Source organism: Paramisgurnus dabryanus, chromosome 6 (genome assembly GCF_030506205.2).
Source record: "Paramisgurnus dabryanus chromosome 6, PD_genome_1.1, whole genome shotgun sequence".
NCBI classification, from domain to species: Eukaryota; Metazoa; Chordata; class Actinopteri; order Cypriniformes; family Cobitidae; genus Paramisgurnus; species Paramisgurnus dabryanus.
In genome coordinates this window covers 19,802,641-19,824,034 of record NC_133342.1, presented here as the reverse complement: position 1 = coordinate 19,824,034, position 21,394 = coordinate 19,802,641, and the positions used below count along the sequence as shown (strand labels likewise).

General features: G+C 38.1%; 1 protein-coding gene across 19 annotated transcripts in view; it reads left to right on the top strand.

The window, feature by feature from the left end:
• The window catches only part of dlg1b (discs large MAGUK scaffold protein 1b), a 90,340-nt gene that overhangs the window by 54,281 nt on the left and 14,665 nt on the right, over positions 1 to 21,394 (top strand). For 11 of the 19 annotated variants that reach the window (XM_065275857.2, XM_065275858.2, XM_073814951.1 and 8 more), the window contains 10 exons: positions 394 to 492; positions 1,002 to 1,055; positions 4,133 to 4,183; positions 6,437 to 6,561; positions 9,394 to 9,563; positions 11,204 to 11,340; positions 11,435 to 11,579; positions 16,231 to 16,357; positions 18,260 to 18,416; positions 20,746 to 20,848. In XM_065275857.2, coding sequence (XP_065131929.1) covers positions 394 to 492; positions 1,002 to 1,055; positions 4,133 to 4,183; positions 6,437 to 6,561; positions 9,394 to 9,563; positions 11,204 to 11,340; positions 11,435 to 11,579; positions 16,231 to 16,357; positions 18,260 to 18,416; positions 20,746 to 20,848 — 1,168 coding nt within the window. The remainder of the gene's footprint in view (positions 1 to 393; positions 493 to 1,001; positions 1,056 to 4,132; positions 4,184 to 6,436; positions 6,562 to 9,393; positions 9,564 to 11,203; positions 11,341 to 11,434; positions 11,580 to 16,230; positions 16,358 to 18,259; positions 18,417 to 20,745; positions 20,849 to 21,394) is intronic. The other 8 variants (XM_065275865.2, XM_065275874.2, XM_065275870.2 and 5 more) reach the window with 2 other exon arrangements.

Here is a 21,394-nt window from a genome sequence, read left to right as displayed (position 1 = left end):
ATGTTAACTACAGAAAAGTAAAGTTTTAGATAGGAAAAATATTGAAACTCTGGTTATTTTTAAGCGCGATGCTAATGGACTAATCCGATTCAATGGATTATGCTAAGCTATGTTAAATGTGGTACCACCAGACCCAGATATCAGTTGAATGGATTCCAAAATGGTAAAAATCAAGTGTTTTTTTTTTTTTATTGGAGTGTCCCTTTAATAATAATAAGTGGAGTGACTTGGAGCTTCCCACTATGACTGCCCTGGTTCTATCTCTTACACACTGCCATACACGCAATACCCTCTTGCACCCACCCACTGTGGGCAGTTCCTATATAACTCTGTGCTGTTGTATTGTTTTGTGTATATTTGACCTGACCTCTCCCCTTCCATGCTATTGTTCAGCAGACAGATGCTGTCCCACCCTCCACTCTCATAATCCCTGTGATCCCAATCTCCACTGTCCCTGCGGAGCCCGCTGTCATCCCTCCATCGACGTCACAGGTCTTTTTTGTCTTTCTCTATTTTCCTCATCCCTTCTTTCTGTTGGTCATTTTTTTGATCCCTGCCATTCCACTGCTCGCTGATGGGGCCGAAGGATTATCAGCCCCAGAGGCGGGTACAGTAACATGGCATCCCTTGACTAATAGCATCTGCGTGTCGGAGGAAGTAGAAAGACTAGAGACAGCCAGAGTGATTTGAGTGAGCGAAAGAGTGGATTTAATTTGAAGCTACTTTAGGCTCATAATAGCATTCATGCTTCACCATTGCATGTTCTTCAGTCTGAAACGCAATGTACGTATGTATGCTGCCCACGCTGTGGTAATCTGGTGCAAGCGCCACTGCTGGTATATGTAGCGTCATGCGGAGAGTAAGTGAATATACGTTTGCTGAGTAAAACATTGTAAGCCTAACACGGCTTTTCCTAGTTCCTGCATCTACTAAACACATTTTGCTGTAGGAGAAGATTATATGGAAATGTGATGCTATAACTGGACCGTTTTCTCTTGCAGGCAAATCCACCCCCTGTTGTGGTAAATACAGAGAGTTTGGATTCAGCCCCATATGTAAGTACCTGCATTTTTACTTATTTTAAAACTCATGAAGCACCATGTAACATAAGTAATTAGATGTTGTGTCTGTTTCTGTTCTCATCAAGCTATTATTGGCAAATTACAGTAACAGCAACCAATGTGTTTGCAAAGGAAGCTAGATATCCATATTTACAAGTGTGACCGGATATTCAGTTAAAATGTTCTTGCTTTTCTCTTGCTCACATTTATTTACTGTGGTATGTTCTTGTACCGATTTCTCCATTTGAAGTCATTGACCCTGAGTCTCCCTATTTAACGTTAGCATAGCATTTTGAATAACATTACTGAGGTTCATTAGTCAAGTGTGCTGTTCATTCAGCACCGTGCTGAAATGACATCTCCTGGGTTTGCTTTCTGCTTTGTTTCCCTCGAGTCTGCCTGTGAAGTAATAAGGTCAGCGGTCTTGTTTGGAGCACAGTGTGTGTTGTTACCCAACCTTCAGTTTAGCTCCTGCTGTATCAGCAGTGCGTCTCAATCTGAGTAGCGTACAGAGCCTTGTGGGACCCCCTGACGCTTTGTCTTCTGTGATTGGGGAGAGTAATTGACTCTGTGTGGAAATTATGTTGGGAAGGCAAGTGGGGTGGGAATAATGTTGATGTTGATTTATTTTTTTAAGGCAAAGTATAATATTTGGGTGGTGTTCTGTGGCAGAATTAAATTAGGCTTATGTCTATCACTGTATTTATTAAATATGTGATATGCTGTTGACGGTTGGAGGGTTTTATGAGAAAATCTATAATCACCAATGAATCGCCTTCACATGAATGATAAATAATGCGCTGTGACTGTGCCTATTAAATCAATGTTCAGATAGGCCTTTGAAATGTGGGCACTGTCCGTGGTGCTGAGACCAAACCAGACAGCTACAGTGCTAATGAATACACAAGACCCAATCCCTTTATACATTACATAATCGAACAAAGCAGAGCTCTTCTGGAAAATTGTTTTGACTGCAGTTACATATTGTACCATCAATGGATAGACATTGTAGTTTAAGAGTCTTCTTTTGCATTTTTTGTCGTTGTTTTATTGTAACAAAGTTTAAATCAGCAGCTCCTATTGCGGAGAAATGACATCTGGTTTTTTTTAGCTTCGGATTGCTGTATGTGAAATATGTCTCTGTAGGATCTTAACAAAAACAGGCCCATATTTTAGTGTTTAAAGCAGCACTATTGACATCTTAAGTTGCTGTGTCTTGTTTCCTCCATGCTCCGCTAATGTGGGGATGTTCCATAAACATTCACCTCTGCTCGGTGTCTGAAGGGCAACTGGCACATAAGATTTTTATGAAGCATTACATTGGAGTCATTGGAGACATTAATTGGAAAATTGATATATGTCACCGCCTTGTCATGTCTATGTATAGCTTTTTTACTGTATTCCATTACTTACAAGGTTTCTATTAGAAGTAAAAAAGTCTGTATTGTATTATGTAACTAAAGATCACTGTTATGTTGGGTTAACACATACTGTGTGTCATTTTGCTCTAAGATTGACAGGTTACAGTGTGAGCTGTAAAGTGTTTTATCCCATTTGCCAAACTGAATATGCGGTGTAAGTTTTTTAAGAATGACACAGTGACGTGTCTGCAACACCTGAAGATATGACTATGTTTACAGTTAGCACAGAATTGAGTGCCAAGAAAATGTCCTTAAAATGTCAAATTAATTTATTGCCATTCTTCAGGCAGATTAGAAGATTACTAGTTGTTTTGTATAGGTGATGTACAGTGACATACAAAGTTACTAGGTTTATTTAATAGATTTTACCATAGTATATGGTAGAGATGCTCCGAAAAGCATTTTTGGGGCCGATTATCGATCACCAAGATCATGATCTGCCGATCGCCGATTAGTGCCGATCACAGGATGGCAGTGGAATGGGAATCTTTTATCTATAATCTAGCAGAGTTTGCACCATTTGTAGAAATGAAACTAGGTTATAAATTAGGTATATTGTTGTTTTAATAGAGAATCAAATAAATAAGCAGAACAAATATTTCTTCTTGCAAAGAGAAATGTAATATGCCTTTAAAAAGGTTTATGTCTGTTAAAAGTAATTAAAACTTTCCTGTTTGAATTAAATATACACACATTCGTATGAAGTACAACAGTTCTTCACTGATGAGCAGAGAGTAATTTTATTGCGAGATGAATTAGGATACTGTAGCTTTAAGACGTGGGAGAGATCGTTCTCTTCTCGTGCACTGATGACCGGCTGCTGTGTATGCGTGCGGCCAATGTCCGCAAACAAGAGCAGCTGTGAGGAAAATAGAAGTTTAAACTTTCAAAACTTTAAAACGAATGCAAGTAATAAACTTTCCGCATGAGGATGCAATTGTCCGCGATAGATACGTGTTGTATACGCTGTTTGATAGGGATGTGAAGACGCATCGCGCTGAGGATAAAAATATGCATATGTCTGTAAAGGCAGAGAGAGAAATCCAAATCTGCACGTCACACATGAGCAACGGGCTACAAAATGCTCACACTGTGTAAAATGGTCTCTAATTGCAGCCGCATCAGGAACGCTTTGATGACAAAAGTAAACGGAAAGATCGGCTCATGAGATCGGCAAATTTAGCGAGTGCCGATCGCGTCATTTAATGCCGTTATCGGGCGATCAGGATCGGCGGCCGATCGATCGGAGCATCCCTAGTATATGGTGTATTTTTGATCTCTAGAAAGTTTTATTAACCAATTACAGTCTAGCACCAGAACTGTCTGCTTTGTAAATCAACAATACACAACTTTTTTGTCACTAATTTGTGTCTTGCCAGTTAACCGATGATTTTTATTTTATGTTATATAGTGTAGTTCTTGTGCAGTAAATTATAAAAAACATGCTCAAGTCTCATAATCTAGTTAGCTAGTTTAGATTAAGTTTGATTGATTTCACATGGATTTCAGTCTTTGACATGCTTAAACTCAATGTGAAATATATCAAGGTTATGTTTACACAGAATTTGCTGAATTATGCAAGGTGATTTTAGGAACAAAAAAAATATTGGGTTTTCAAAGACTTTCAATTTTACCTGATATTTTTTGCAGGTTAACGGTACGGAGGCTGACTTTGAATATGAGGAGATTACACTGGAAAGGGTGAGTGGGCTCTCTCTGTTATTTTTATCGACCAGATCACGAATAAATAGCTCTCATATTATGTTAGTACGGTGGAATCTTCTGGGTGAAAACACAGTTTAGATTAAGATTATATTTCAGAGCAAATTCTTATATATTCATGTATTTAGAAAATTAAAAAGATGAAAGACATCTAGATGACAATTTTGTTTATGCGTAAAATAAACTGCAGCACTGAGTGCAGTGTATTGTTTGCAAGTGCATTATTTATTTAAATTTGTTTTTCTAACGTTTTTATCACTGACTCTGGTTATCTAATATACAGCCATTCCTACAGCAGTTACATAGCACAGGCTCAAAATACTCAACCTGGAATCAGCAGTGTACTCCACGTTCTAACCTAAAGCATGTTGATTAAAATGCATCATGTCAGAGCGATTAGTGATGGAGAAAGCACAAGAGTTACCAGTGAGGAAAAAGAGCACCATCTTGCCTTCTACAGTCAAGACTTAATCCACGACTGTGCCTAAGGCTCACCCCCCTCCATTCTCATCTGCTTTTTGTGACCCAGTTCAGCGGTGCTATGTACTGCACATTTATTAACTCTGCATAAATAAACAACGCTTTTCCTCAAGCTGTCTTCAGCTCAAACTAAAGCGTGCTTTCATTGCCTTGTGGTCTAATGACTGAATCTGCATAGCCTGTACAGATTTTTTATACTATTTGTCTTGCATAATAACTGAAAGTAGTTAATGGGTCCTAGCTGAAAGTCATCTACACTTAAAGGCATAATAATATTTTTTGAAAATATTTTTTACAATATCCAAAACCACTATCACAGTCAGGGTTTTCCGCAGAAATTATTTAGTTAAGGTGGTAGGGTTGGGCCACTGGGCGGGGTCAAGGGCGTGGCAATCAAAGAGGCGGGGCGTATGCATCATGATGTAAATTAAAATATTTTTATTACAAACACTCAAATAAAACTTAATTTTGAAGAAACTATGACAGAGCGGCTGCGCTATTCTCCGAGATGTTTTATCAACTGGTTAGTTATCCTCCATACAGTGACAGTCCGGACCACGTCTTTCTCATTTCTGCCATGTTGCGCGCGTCCCCGGTCGCGGTGTGAAGCGCGTACACGCTAGTCTCCGAGATGCACTTGACGGCCTTTTGTGCAGCGAAATTATTATTCCTTTTTTTGGATGACCTACTTAAGGCGGTAGGGTTTCCAAGCTTAGGCGGGCCGCCCGAACTGAAGTGCGCTGCGGGAAACCCTGACAGTGTTATTAATAGTTTATTTTTGTACTTAGATTATCCCAAAAGTTTGCTACGATTTTTAAATACAGAGAAATTCACGATGACTATATTAGCGTTCACACCACCGGACGATAACTATAACTTTATGCTAATTTGAATTGTTCACATTTCATTAATGCATAAATATACTGTTCTTGTTGAATTTAGAGTGGCTATAACCAGCAGTTGTCCTCAACACACTGCTTTTTACTTATCTCTAAAGAGTGAATCTAGTTTGTGTAATCTAATATCATTAGTTAACATTAGTTAATGTATTAACTAACATGAACAAACCATGAGCAATACATTTGTTACAGTATTTATTAATCTTTGTTAATGTTAGTTAATAGAAATAAAGCTGTTCATTGTTTGTTCATGTTAGTTCACAGTGCATTAACTAATGTTAACCAAATTTTAATAAAGTATTAGTAATTGTTGAAATTAACATTAATAAAGATTAATAAATGCTGTATAAGTGCAGTTCATCATTAGTTCATGTTAACTAATGTAGTTAACTAATGTTAACTAATGAACATTATTTTAAAGTGTTACCCTAATATCTTTTAGTGTAATGGTCAGTGTATTATAATAAAAACATTATGAAGTCAATTTTACTGCAACAATTTTACAATTTGTGTAATTTGATGTAATGGACCTCAGCTTCTCCACAATTGATTTCAAATGCGCGTGCACTTTAGATTCAAGTACATTTGATTGGTTGTCATTGGTTTATTGTCCATCAGTCAAGAAAGTGATCCCAGCGATATCTTTTCTTGTATCTTTATTGTTATAGTTGTGGTTTGAACTCTGCTATTCTTTTTAAAATAATTAGATGTTTAAAACTATATTTTTTATAGTTATCGTTCTGCTTATAATGTGATGGTCCCTTAACGGTGTACGTTGTGTAGCGTGGTGTGTTAAAATTTAAAAAATTCTAAAAACTGAAACTAAATCTGAACTCTCCCTCTGCAAATACAGGGAAATTCAGGGCTGGGCTTCAGTATTGCTGGTGGCACAGATAACCCACACATTGGTGAAGACCCCAGCATATTCATCACTAAAGTCATCCCGGGAGGTGCTGCCGCTCAGGATGGGAGATTGCGGTAAGACTTAAACTCTCATGTGTTTCTGTGCTTTTCTTTGCATTTGAATCTCATGTTTTAGTTATATTCTAGAGAAAAATAAGTGTCCAAATAAGTGATCTTAAACATGTTTTAATTGTTAACTATTTGCTGAGAAGTATGTGGACACACTTTAACATTATTATAAATGCTTATGAATAGGCCCCTTAATTCCAATAAATAGCCAAGGGCAAACATTTTTACAAGATGCAATTTAAGTGAAGTTTCAGCTTAAAATACCCCACATATTGGGTCACAACAGGCTTTTAATGACACTCCATTGTTGTTTTCTAGTTTTCGTTTTCAATCCTGTGCCGTCAAACTGTTGTATAAAAGTAATATCGCTCTGGGAGTCGTGTGATATAGCTCTATATCATCAAGCTGTGATTGCCTCTGTCCTTAATATCACATTCCTACTCGAGCGATATAGCTGAAATATTGTATAGTTCAGGTTAACTAATGTAGCCTACTATTGTTATTACATAGTACCTTATTGCACCGTGTTAAAAAAATATGTTTATTTAGTGCACAACATGGTTTCATGGTCAGTAAAAAGTATTTATGGCTGGTAAATTTTCTCAAGTCACCGTCTATTGGCAGGTATGGCAAAAAGTTCGCTTTAGGCCACGTAATAGAGCCCTCCAGTATATCAATGCTGTCAGAGGCTCATTAAAGCCTCTCTGCTGAGGTTCTAACAACATCACACTGACAGGCAGACAGAGAGAGAGCAAAGAGTCAGGCCTGCTGCTGGCGGCTTCCTTTATTTCTACATTGAATTGAATTGTGTGCGTTTCTGAGAGAGAGCTAATGAATATTTGTCATAAAGTCTTTGGAATAGTTATGTGTAATGTATAATCTGTATATTTTCAGTTTGTTTTGATAGGCTTATTAACTTATTTTTGCAATCTGTACATACAATTAAGAGACTGCATAAAGAGAATTGAATTATAGGTCAATGCTTGTGTTATTCTGTGTCAGCTTGGCCTACTGATTATATTCTGATTCTGCCATTTGTGGGTACATCTAGGTTTTGCAGAGTATCGTATTTTTCGGTCTATAAGCCGTGTTTTTTCATAAGTTGGCTGGGGCTGCATCTTACAATCAGGTGCGTCTTGTAAGTCAGTATGAATTAATTTTGACATTTATGAGGCAAGAGACAACATTACCATCTACAGCCGCGAGAGTCCGCCATATGCTGCTTCTGAAATTATGTAATTCAATGGATTCTGTAATGTGGAATGACGAGTATGCGAACTTCACGCTAGTTGGCTTGTTCGGTTAAAGGAATAGCCTACCCTTTTGCCATATTAAACTATGTTATTACCTCAACCTAGACAAATTAATACATACCTATCTTTTTTCAATGCGTGCACTGTATAGCGCGTTGTGAATGTGTTAGCATTTAGCCTAGCCCCATTCATTCCTATGGTACCAAAAAAAAGTTTTATTTTGTGGCACCATACTCACTGGTATAACTCCTCATGTAGCAGTCTTTAAATAGGGAAAACACGGAAGTGTTTGGTGGCTTCTCTGTTTGGTACCATAGGAATGAATGGGGCTAGGCTAAATGCTAACACATTCACGACGCGCTGTACAGTGCACGCATTGAAAAAAGATAGATATGTATTAATTCGTCTAAGTTGAGGTAATAACATAGTTTAATATGGCAAAAGGGTAGACTATTCCTTTAATTTAGACTATTCAACCTTCCAGGTAAGTTCTGTATGTTATGGTTTATCATTTAAAAAACTGATAATATAACTTTTAACATACAGACATCTATTCAGCCTGCTGTTCTGTCCGCTATTGTTTAATTGAATAACTGGCCTTTCCAGATTAAATGTCTGTTCTTCGGCTTGGATTTTGTGAAATAATTTTCTAAATAAACGCGACGTACAGTCCACTGTGACTTATATATGTTATTTCGTCTTAATGACACATTTTTTAATGATGCGGCTTAAACTCCGGTGCGGTTTATAATCCGGAAAGTACGGTATGCATTTAATTATGCTGTAGTCATTCACTCCTGATATACAGTACTGTGCAAAAGTCTTAGGATTCTTAAACCTAAATGAAATTAAATCCTAATTCGAATCAAATGACTTCTGTCTTCTTTAAAAAGCTCAACATGTGTTTAGTGCCAAGAGAGGTCACACTAAATACTGACTGATGCCTGAAGAAGACATTTAGTTCTAAAAATGTTATTGTTTTTGATTTTGTGTACATTTTTCCTGTATTTTCAGTTTGCATCTTAATAAAAAGAGTGTAAAATAAATATAGTTGGACATTAAAACATTGCTAAAACAACAAAGCTGGTGGTGGTGGCCTACGACTTTTGCACAGTACTGTTTTTCATTTCCTTTCCACCTCTACATGATGAAGAATAAAAAAAAATAATCTTGCATAAGGAAAACAATTGTTGTCATAATCTTTACAAAACGTAATACCTTGCTCTGCCTCTTAATCAGCTGACATCACCAGTCTCTTTTAATTTTTCAACTTTCTAATCACCTGTCATACATTTTTAATATTCACTCAAATCCTAATAAATAAAATCCTGTCGCATTTTACATTTCATTTTCCTTCTTAAATGTCTCATTTCACTGATGATCAAATCACCAAAGATGATCATGATTTATGATTCTTGGCATTTAATTCTTTGATCTTTAATCATTCTCATGATCAACGTTTTGTTGCCATTTTTTTGTGTATTCCTCCGGTGCAGTTGAGTTTGTGTGGCTGTAACTGAGCTTCGGAAGGAGGTGAATATATGAAATGAAAATGTCTGTTATACCTCTGTTATGCTCCACGCAGGGTAAATGATGTGATTCTGCGAGTGAATGAGGAGGATGTCAGGGACGTGACCCACAGTAAGGCTGTGGAAGCGTTAAAGGAGGCGGGGTCACTGGTCAGACTGTATGTCAGAAGGAGAAAGTCTGCATCAGAGAAAGTCATGGAGATCAAGCTCATCAAAGGTCCCAAAGGTAGGGTTACTACTCGGGGTGTACCGGATTGACCCACGGTTCAGCTTGCGTGCGATTCGCGGATTAATACGCAAACTTAAGGGAAACTTTATCATTTGAACATGTTTCAAAGGCTTGCAAATGTTAAAGCTGAAGTGATTTTAAACAATTTAACTGCAAAAACGGTTGTGTGACAGTGGAATGTCTCCGGTCCAGCAGCAGTCATGTGCCCTTCAAAGATCAGAGGTTGAGAACTCTTGATGTGTAGACTATAGAGAGAGTTGCACTATGGTGTGTTTAGCTGAGTTTTCACAGGCAGGGTCACATATGTGCTATTAAAGCAGAAGATTGTGTGAATAAACCTGGGCAGACACTAGTATAAGTTAGAAAGGGAACAGTACAAATTGATCTATATTAAGTTACAGTTAATTCCTTAAGATGTTTATTAATTGTTGATCTGAACCTTTTGTTGATCTGCTGTTGCCATGAAAACAATCCCCTTTCTTGGCATTAAACTCTTTATAATTTATTCACTGACTTTAAAGATTACATAATAATAAGGTTTTAAGGTTGTTGTATGTTTGACATTTTTTAGCATGCCAGATTTTCTTAAAGCGATCATCCAAATATAAAAATGACCCCATGATGTACTCATCCTTAAGCAATTCAAGAAACATATGTCGATCATCTTTCAAACGAACACGTGGAGTTTTTTTAGTAAATGTCCTTGCGTTTTCAAGCTTATAATGAGAGAAAACAGGAATCAGGGAACAACTTCTGACTTTGAAGCCCAAAAAGTGCATCCATCCTTCTCAGAAGTAATCCACATGGCTCCAATGGGTTAACAAAGGCCTTTTGCAATATCAGTGTAACATTGTAAGATTGTACATATTTTGTTCCATATTTTAAACTTTCTAAATTATAATTACTAGCTTCTGGTAGCGACACAATCTTAGACTCAACACTATTTACGAGAGTCACTGCGAAATGTACCCATGATGTTGTTACAAGAAGCTAGTTATTACAGTTTATAAAGTTTGAAATATGGCTAGTTTTCTTACAAATTGGCTTTGTTTAAAACTTGCAGAAGACCTTAATTAACCTATTGGAACCATGTGGATAATTTCTGTGAAGGATGAATGCAATATTTTGGGGTTTAAAGTCAGAAGTTGTTCCCTGATCCCTGCTTTCTACCCTTATAAAGCTTGAAAGTGCATGGACATTTACTAAAATGACTCCAAATGTGTTCGTCTGAAAGATGATGGATTGCTTGAGGGTGAGTACATTGTGGAATAATGTTGATATTTGGCTGGAGTATCCCTTTAACAGCAGTTTATTTTAAATTATACCACGGGTCTGTTGAATGCTCTATTCTGGCTGAGAAATGTTCCGTGGGTATGCATTAATTTCTGATAACCGCACACTTGTCAATTGTCTTAAAAATAGGCACCAGAGCAATGTTTGTGGTAACCGTGGTATAAGAGGAATAATTGACTCCGGTCCTTTGAATTATTTGAAAATAATGCACACCCGCGGTGTAACGGCACGACGCGATTGCACCTTGGGTGTGCATTATTTTCTTATAATTCAGTAGCCCGATGTCAATTATTCCTTACATAACCTATTTATTGTCAGTATTTAACATTCTGTTTTTACCTCAGGTCTTGGTTTTAGTATAGCTGGCGGTGTTGGAAATCAGCACATCCCAGGGGACAATAGCATCTATGTTACTAAGATTATCGAAGGTGGAGCAGCGCATAAAGATGGACGACTACAAATAGGAGACAAACTTCTTGCTGTAAGAAAAACAAATGTTTGTCCGCTTTGTTGTTAACCACATACGTGATGAAGTATTGTAAACTGAACTGTTTTTATATTGATGTTTGTCATAGGTGAATAGCTCCTGCCTGGAGGAGGTAACCCATGAGCATGCCGTGACTGCCTTGAAAAATACCCCAGATGTGGTCTACTTGAAAGTGGCTAAACCCAACAGTGTCTTCATGAATGACAGTTTTGTCCCTCCCGATATAACCAACTGTGAGTTTATCTGTATTGTAATAGTGTGAAGTTAAAATTCAAGTTAACAAGTCCAGGTCAAGTCATTTCAGAGTATTGTTTCTAAACACATTATAAATGTCAGAAATGTAGTGTTGAAACATATTACAAAGACTGTAGTACTGTGGACTATGTAGTACTGAATTGTGGAGTTAACACATCCATGAGCATCCATTTCGGTTGTAGCAGTATTTGAAAGTTGAAAGAGAAGGCCGTGTTCTCGAGTGGGTGTGCCGACAGTAGATACACCCCCAGCGTTTGAGAGCAGATAATCCAGCTTATTTTCCCAAGATTTTGTTAACTTTTTTATTTACTTGCCAGTTTTTTAAATTTGGCTGGTTGGTTAATAACACATTTTTTGTGTGTCAAACCTTAAAGCACATAATTAATATCCAATCAAACTACCCTTTTGCCACCTTCCTGCTTAAGTTAGCTTATTTGTAAAATCTGTGAAATATATTTTGTGTTTATATGGACCGGTGCAATATTTAATGCCCCGCCAGTGCCCAGCAGTGAACGTATTGATCTGCTCTCTGCTCGTTGGCCTGCCAGCGGGAGCACTAATAGCCCACAGAGGGGAGGACTAAACTGCCATCGATTACTCTTGTCTGGGCACGCTGCCCCCATAGCCATTAAAGCCTACCTTGGGTCTAAGTGCAGGGGAGGTGAAGGTACAACTGCATGAATGTTCCTCTGTGTATCTTTTTGGGACACACAGGAAGTGACGCTGAGTAGTGCTGTAGGCTGTGACACATCTGAGCTCTGTTATTGTTTTTAAGTTTTTTTAAGAAACAAGTCAATCATAATGATTTATGTCTCTTGATAGAAGAGTCAGGCAACCCGTTCACACGAGTTGTTTTGGTGTTTCCCTTAGCATTAAGCTGTAATGAGCCAAACGTCAGGCTGCAGTGTTACCCGCTGAAAGCAGGTCATGCGTTGTAATGCACCAGAGTTTCAACTTTAACCTTATTAGCTGCTGACCTTTTAAAGTGCAGTCAACGATTACTGTTTTCCATGGCATATGAGTACATACATGTTAGTAGTGCATAGCTCTCTTCATTTATGCCCATTTTTGTGTTTAAAAAAAGCAAGCAATAAATTAAGCAAAGCATATTTTAGACCCACCCAAAATCATCTCATTGGTCTGTTGTTTTAAACTCTGCAATGACTATCAGACTCAACTGTTTTTGATGTGTGATGAGTAGTGACACAGTGTCTTAAAAACGCAATGCTCATGGAGAATGAATGCAAAGATGTCTATCAGACATGTATGTACGTAGACCCGCAATTCAAAAATAGCACAGATGGAATCAAGAATATGCCTGCTTTTTAGGGGTGTCAAAGCAGCATACGTAAGCAACCCTGAGATGCAAGCCTGATGCAAGCCATGTGAAAGAGCCTTAAACTTTGTTGCCCATCAGTGCTGAATTATGTGCGTACTACAGCTATTGACCTGTAGCACTTTGTATCTAAAAATTACTTTAAACAATTTATATAGGTTTTTTCTTAATGATTAAACCTGGCTCTTGCCATGACCTGTAGAGAAGATGAGGACAGCTTGTGTTGTTTCCTGGAAGACCTTAAGCCTGTTTTACGAGAGGGGCTTTTAAAAGCTGACCTATCTGGCCCTTAGGAGCCCTCTGTGCAATTACATAATCAACCATCTGACACTGCTAAGCACATCAATGGCTGCTTGACCCCAGACATACTGTAACACACAGACGTGACACCACAGAAACAAATTAGGCACGGTTTCATCTTGAGGGGCCCTAAATCTCACTGACTCTTCTAATATGCCCTACAAAACTCCCTTCAGACATACTCATTTTAATCTTTAAACGGATGCACATATGTATCCCAGTATGCTAAAGGATGACTCACATCTCTAAGTCAAAACCAGAGCAGCGCTGATCTTAGCTTTCTGATCCCCCTTGTGTATAAGGCAATTAGTATAATGTTATTTTTGCCATGAAAAAGCAAATTTTTTTAATAATCCCATGCAACAACTGTTTTTATCATGTTTGGGAGCTTGACAGCCTCTGGTCACTATAAACGTATGCGATAATTCTGTAATGGCTGAAATGACATTAAAGGTATAGTTCACCCAAAAATAAAAATTACTGTCATTATTTACTCACTCTTATGTTGTTACAAACTTAAATAAATTTCTTTGTTCTGATGACCACAAAGGAATATATTTTGAGGAATGTTTCGATCATGAACCACATTCACTTCCATATTCCTTTTTCCCACTATGGAAGTCAGTGGGGCTCATGATCAGTTTGGTTTCAAACATTCCTCAAAATATCTTTCTTTTCTTGTCAAAAAAATGTATACAGGTTTGTAACAACATGAGAGTAAATGATGACAGAATTTTCATAGTTGGATGAACTCTCACTAAATGTGAGTAAATAATGATAGAATTTTTGGAAATTATAAACAGATAGAGGATTGGAAACAAATCTTTAAGGCACATTTTGATGTTTCTACAGAATACTCACAACTTCCCTGACACCAGCATAGTGGAGCAAGCAGATATGGATGCTTTGCTCCGCTTGACTTGTAGGTGTGAAAGATTAATCGCAAATTCGATCATAGTTAGGATCATATGGTCAAGCCAGTATTGCTAATTCAAGCAGCAATATCCTAATGCGTTGAAGACGGCAGTGTGTGGAGCGATGCCACACTGTTTGCAGAGAGCCAACCTGAGTCTGAGTTAATGAATGAGAAATAATTCTGTTAAGTGTGTGCATTATCCAGCAGCCCTCCACAGAATTAAAACAATGCTATTTAAGTAGCACCATGGAAAATATCTGGTAGATGTATCCATGCTTTTTAATTTGTTTTGACAGTTTTTATTTGTAATCCACAAAACCTAGGGTCATAAGGGTCAGTGTATGTTTTTTTTTTTTTTTTTTTTTGGTTGTTTTTTAGGATCTTCTTTAAAGTTGTCCAAATGAAGTGCTCAGCAACACACATTACTAATGATCTTTTTTTTTTACATATTCACGATAGATGAATCAATAATTAATAAAAAACTCTTCATTGAACTATGGCTGCGTCCGAAACTTTAGGCAGCTGACTTGTTGCCTCGCTGCCCATGAGGCAATGACTTCGCAGGCATGAAGGCAGCTAAGAGAAACGCTGTCGGACGCACTTCAAAGGCAGAGCCTTTGTGATAACTAATCACATATTTGAAAACTACAATAATAATTTCTCACTAGAAATGCAATTAAAAGGTGTAAAAACTGAAAATATACATTTATTTACATTAAATTTGTGCTCCAGACGCTTTCTTAGCCGCCATTTTATTTTTTCGAACTCGACCAGGCTCGACCAATCACATTCCCCATGCACGCACATGCATAGAATTATGGGACAAGGTCTCAGGAGTCAGGAAGTAAACCTAACATTGGATTCGGACATGCCTTGATGCCTTCCTGCTTTGGAAAGCTACCGCAGAATGCAGCAATTTAGGATTTTCGGACGCAGCCATTATCTTGACCCGATATCCTAATGATATTTGGCAAAAAATCTATAATTTTTACCCATACAATGCATTTTTGGCTTTTGCTACAAATATACCTGTGCTCCGACTTGTATTGATGACAAAGTGGTCATATTGGTTTGGCTAGTGTGTTTTAGGGCGGGTATCTTTGTGTCGGTAGATTATATTTTTGTCTCCATGGAGAGTCATAAAGCATGCATTTTACCATCTGTTGGCCGTTTTTATCGCACCACTCTGTTCTGCTGTGTTGTGCCTGAGGGTAAAGTGAGGTTTCTGCAGCTAAGTCTGTCGTCGCAGTGCAATACTGTTAGGGGATAGAAAGTTACTGTCCTGGGACACCTGGAGCCAAATATGTATCTCATAACCATCATGGATCTCATAGTTTTTAGTGGCCAGAACAGCAAAATAAAATCTGGATAGACATTAATTGATGGTGCTACTATAGGCTCAGAAAAAGTAAGCGGAAAAACATGTTTGGCAATGACAATTAAAATATATATTAAAATCAGAATAATTATGGTCAATAATTTAGGACAATAGTGGGCTTGCTAGTCTTGCTGTTCCTTTGAATGTGATGCTGTACACTGTCGAATTTAAATAGAGTTCTTAATGATGTGTATATCTAATTTATTAGCATAGGGTCCTTAGTATAGTGGACATTAAGATTTTAGGTGTTTTTAAACACATTTTTTTTATTGACTCACCATCATTGCATTATACAAGTGAAGCTTACATTTTTTAGCTCATATATGGATGCAGCGATTCCCAACAGCCTGTTGTCATAAGATGAGCGAACAGTCTGCTCGGTCTGACATGGAGACAAAAGAGACCGGTCAGATAAGAATAGTTCAGGCTCAGTTTCACCATGACCCCCAGGTCTCTTTCTCCCAAGTGGATATCTGTGTAAACAGAGCCTTTGTGGAGGCCCAGGTGCTAAAAGCTCGGCTCAAGATATCATTTACTGTCAAAGTCCTTTTAACCTGTGCCACCTGTGCTTATAGCATAAACCTGTGCAAATAAATATGAAGGATTAGGTACAATTTGCTACAAACGTATTGATGCCAAGCAAGGAACACTTGTTTCTCTAATGTGTAACATTGGTGCCTGTTTTGCTTTGTTTTCCAGCCTATTCCCAGCACATGGAAAACCATATCAGCCCCTCAACCTATCTGAGCCAGCCGCTGCCCCCGGTGCATTCAGGACGCTATTCCCCGACTCCAAAGACCATGGCGGGGGATGATGATGTCACAAAGTACGGCTCATCTGTTTTATTAAGATTCATGTTACTGCTCAATTGGTTACAATAAGATCAGTGGCGGCTCGTGACTGCTCATCCGAAGGGCTCAAATTCAAAATGTGTTTTTTGCGTCATACGAACCATGTGCATCACATGTTTTGTCAAAATAAGTGCTTGCTGCACACGCATTAAAACCGTTTATGATAAAAGAAACGCTCACGTTCACAAAATACAAGCAAGACACTCCCTTAACAGTAAACTCTGATTACGCATGAGATTATGTGAGTATCTGGCAAATGCGAGCGTCTCTTATCATAAACAATTTAGACGCGACTGCAGCAGGAACTTATTTTTGACAAAACACGTGATGCACACAAGATCTCTCGACGCACAGAACACATATTTTGAAATTATGAACCACACACTACGGGCTACATACTTGTTGTGCCGAACTTTACATCGAGCGCCCTTGAAAAAAGAAGTCACTGGCCACCACTGAATAAGATGTTCATTGTCACCCAGCATTTTTTTGTTCCTCCGTTTCTCATCTTCCTCTTGTTTCCATGGTTCATCCTCCATGCCTAGCTTGCATAAGGCTGCTGAGATAAGTCATGATAAATGTACATGTGTTCACCTGTGGAGCGAGCTGCTCAGGATTCAACATTCTTCGGGATATCTTTCCTGATTTATCTGTCTTTTTCTGCTGCCCAAGGACTTTTTAGTTTCTTATTGCTGCTGGTGACTGAATGCTGTCAGTTTGAGATAACAGCAATCTGACTCACAGAAAGCTGCACACTTTTGCTTTCAACTCTTAACTCTAAATTAAAGTATAAATGTGCAAAACAAATCAACTTTGATATACAGTAGTTTACAATTTTTTTTATATTATGTTTTCTCAGGGCATTGCTTCAACATAAGAGCATAAAAATAAAGAGAAACATATGGCTTAAGCACATGTTTTATTAATATATTTTCATTTTAGGAACATTTTATTTTCACTTTGAAAATTGCATATAAAAAATCACACCAGGCAGTGGCAACGAAACACCAGACCGTTAGACAGACAAGAGCAATCTGGCCTGACACGTCACTGCAGATTTAGCGATTTGATAAGCTCCAAATTTAGCCCATTCACGTCATGTTGGTTCATTTTCATAAAAATCACGATGCATCCTCAAGCCTCTTAGCCAGCCTGCCAGAAAATTAATAAACAAGATTGTCGTAATCCAACAGACCAAACGATTCTGTTAATCTGATCATTTAGGTGCAAAATAGGGATTGAGTGCAACAATCAAGCGTGCACAAAGTAACCCGAAAAGAGCTTGTGTGCCATTCCAGGTCACTCTATTTTACAGTTCTGTCTTTTGAAACTTTGTCAGGGAATATGTGATGTGATAAAAATTACATTTTAATTGTGTTTTAAAGGTGATATGTAAAATGCCAGAGGGAAGTTTTATGGTGTACAACAGTGTAGTGGAGAGAGGAGCTACAACAGCAGTGCCTCCTAGAGGCCATATGTGACCCAGTCTGTAAAAACCCAACTAAAGTCATTTATTTACTGTTTTCTAGATAAAATCATCCTTTAAAATGTAAAAAGCATTCTGTGAAAATAAATGTTTTTAAAATTGACTGAGTAAGGCCACGTAAAAGATTGAAATCCACAATTTTTGTATTTGTATTAACATTATTCCACAAATGCTGTTGATGCAGCCTACTGTATCTGTTTTACCCTTTGTTACCAGTATAGTGATCTCCCATTTTTCCTATTTGAACAGTCTTGTCCCTTTACTGTATATATACCCATGTATATAAGAATATATCCGTTAAAATGAGTTTCATGAACTTTAAACTCGCAGATCAATGTAGTGTTGAGTGTTCATGTGGATATATAATGGCTTATATTTTTCTCTGATGCAGGGAGCCCCGGAAGGTGGTACTGCATCGTGGCTCCACAGGGCTCGGCTTCAACATTGTGGGTGGAGAGGATGGAGAGGGCATCTTTATCTCCTTCATCCTTGCTGGAGGCCCTGCAGACCTGTGTGGAGAGCTGAGGAAAGGAGATCGCCTGGTTTCTGTAAGTATTCAGAGGGGACCGTGAAAGTTTTACCTAAAGGGAAACACCACAGTTTTTCAAAATTTTACTATGTTCTTACCTCAAAGACAAATTAATACATAACTATCTTTTTTCAATGCGTGCACTTAATCTTTGTACAGCGTGTCGAGAATGTGTTAGCATTTAGCCTAGCCCCATTCATTCCTTAGATCCAAACGGATGAATTTGAAGCCACCAAACAGTAAGTATAATGGCACAAAATAAAACGTGGCGATTTTTTTAAGCAGATAAAAATGACAGCTGTATTGTATGGCGGAAGAGCACTTAGTTTGCTGCACGTATTAAGATTGGTATGAAGATAGGTATGTATTAGTTAGTCTAAGTTGAGGTAAGAACATAGAAAAATATTGAAAAACGGTGATGTTTTTCTTTAAAATTAGAGAGTTGTTTATCAGCGTACTCGTATACAAGAAGCTCCCCTTTCATGTGCTTAAAGCAGTGCTGTAGACACTCAACACTACATTGATCTGCGAGTTTAAAGTTCATGAAAATCATTTTAACGGATATATTCTTATATATCATGATATTTTTTAAATCATTTTATTGAGGCTTTGCTTTTGTTCTAGTTTTCCAAAATCTTACAATCATTCGCTTTTCAAAAAACAACATTCATAGAGTCACTGTGTGCTTGTAGTCAAATACTATGTGTGTGCATTCAGAGCAACATCTAGAAGTACATTTAATTTTAGTGTGGGTACAACTTCATGTCATATTCATTTTTATTACTATATCTGACTCTATTTCAATTCAATTCAATTTATTTATATAGCGCTTTTCACAAAAGTCAATTGTTTCAAAGCAGCTTTACATAAATAGAAGCAGTGAAAAGCACAGAAAAATGACAGATAGCACAACAAAATACATGATAGCATGAGCAGTTAAATTTGCTGCGGCTATGACTCAATATTATAAGTGCACGTAGTACTAAAGCAACGTATAGAAGAGGAAGCTAGGTAAAGCCCAAAAAGGCTGCCTCCCCGGGGTGAAAAACCCCCTAGGAGAAAAAAACCCCCGGGCTTTTATCCGAGGAAAAATAAGTCCTAGGAGGGAAAAACCCTTGGGAGAACGGTTAAGGAGATTTGGCGGAGATTAAGCGGTTCTGCCGGTGATCGTTGGTCAGGCATCAGCTGGGCATAACGTTGAAGGACGACCAGTAGATCAGAGGTGTGCCGACTTTCACATCTACCGGGACTGGGTCTGTTTGTCTCGTTGTCCTCGGGTCGAGGACGAGACAGGGAGAGAAAAACAAAATCGTATTAGCGTAGCGGCCGTTCATATGTATTGAAGTGTCACACAGTGATGTGGTTTAACTCAGCTTAGTTCCAGACAGACTAACTATTGCGGCATAATTATATTATCCACAGTTGAGGATTTAGCAAATTGGGGGCCCAATGCGAGGGTATATATGGTAAATAAAGGTCACCTTCCGATCTTTAAGAGAAAATGAAACCTGACGACCCGTTTGACTAAGGCCTAAAGCCCCACTGTCGTCGTTAATGCAGGTTCAGTGGCAAATGGGTCTATATTGTATACCATTTACAGGACCAGGAGAAAACGCCAAAAACATCGCAACCCGACCATACGTGCTAACCCGTTTGACTAAGGCCGGAAGCCCCACTGTCGTCGTTAATGCAGGTTCAGTGGCAAACGGGTCTGTATGGCATACTATTCACAAGACACATGAAAGCGCGAAAAACGCAACCCGACCATACATACCAACCCGTTTGACTAAGGCTGGAGGCCCCACTGTCGTCGTTAATGCAGGTTCAGTGGCAAACGGGTCTGTATGGCATACTATTCATAAGACTTACGATAGCGCCAAAATCGCAACCCGACCATACGTGCCAACCCGTTTGACTAAGGCTGGAAGCCCCACTGTCGTCGTTAATGCAGGTTCAGTGGCAAACGGGTATGTATGGCATACTATTCACAAGACACACGAAAGCGTGAAAAACGCAACCCGACCATACATACCAACCCGTTTGACTAAGGCTGGAGGCCCCACTGTCGTCGTTAATGCAGGTTCAGTGGCAAACGGGTCTGTATGGCATACTATTCACAAGACACACGAAAGCACCAAAATCGCAACCCAACCATACGTGCCAAACCGTTTGACTAAGGCCTTAATATCTGTAAGCTAGAACAATATTAAGACTTTATCCACATTTTTGAAGAATGCGAAATATTGTCCTATCTGCAAAAGATTTATCAAGATTTATGACGACTATAGCACACTTCTATCACAGACCTCACGTTCATGCTGTCCGCTTTGTTGTTGCTAACCTTTCAGGTGAATGGAATAGACCTCCGCGGTGCCACGCATGAACAGGCCGCTGCAGCTCTGAAGAATGCTGGACAAACTGTTACCATCGTCGCTCAGTACAGACCAGAGGGTGAGTTTTTTTTTACTGTTGTGCCACTGTCAATCATTTTTAAAGCCTTTTGAAAATAAACCAAAAATCAATCTGATATCATTTGCTTAGATGTGTTATTGCAAGTGGTAATAAGCCAATAAGCGAATACTCCAGTTTTTATAGCCATCTATTGACTCATTTGACTTAGATCAGGGTCTTAAAAAACCTAGTAAAACTATAAAGTTGATAAACATAACTGTAAAAAATAAAAAAAATGCTACATAACCTATTTAGTTTGTAAACTATCAACTTTGGCAAGTTTATAATATGATATACATTTTTAATTATAATTGCAGATGCATTAATAGTAGTGGTCATTGTTTACTATAATGACCGTTAAACTGTATAATTGACCCATACACGCAATTTGAGAGTGTACCCATTATAAAATTTAACATTAGCAAATGTAAAAAAACAGAACTACATGCTTATTGCTAACTGAAAACCAAAATTAGCCAAATATATTAAATAAAAATGTTATCACTAACAAAGACATCTTTATGAGGGGACATTTAGATCCTTGTG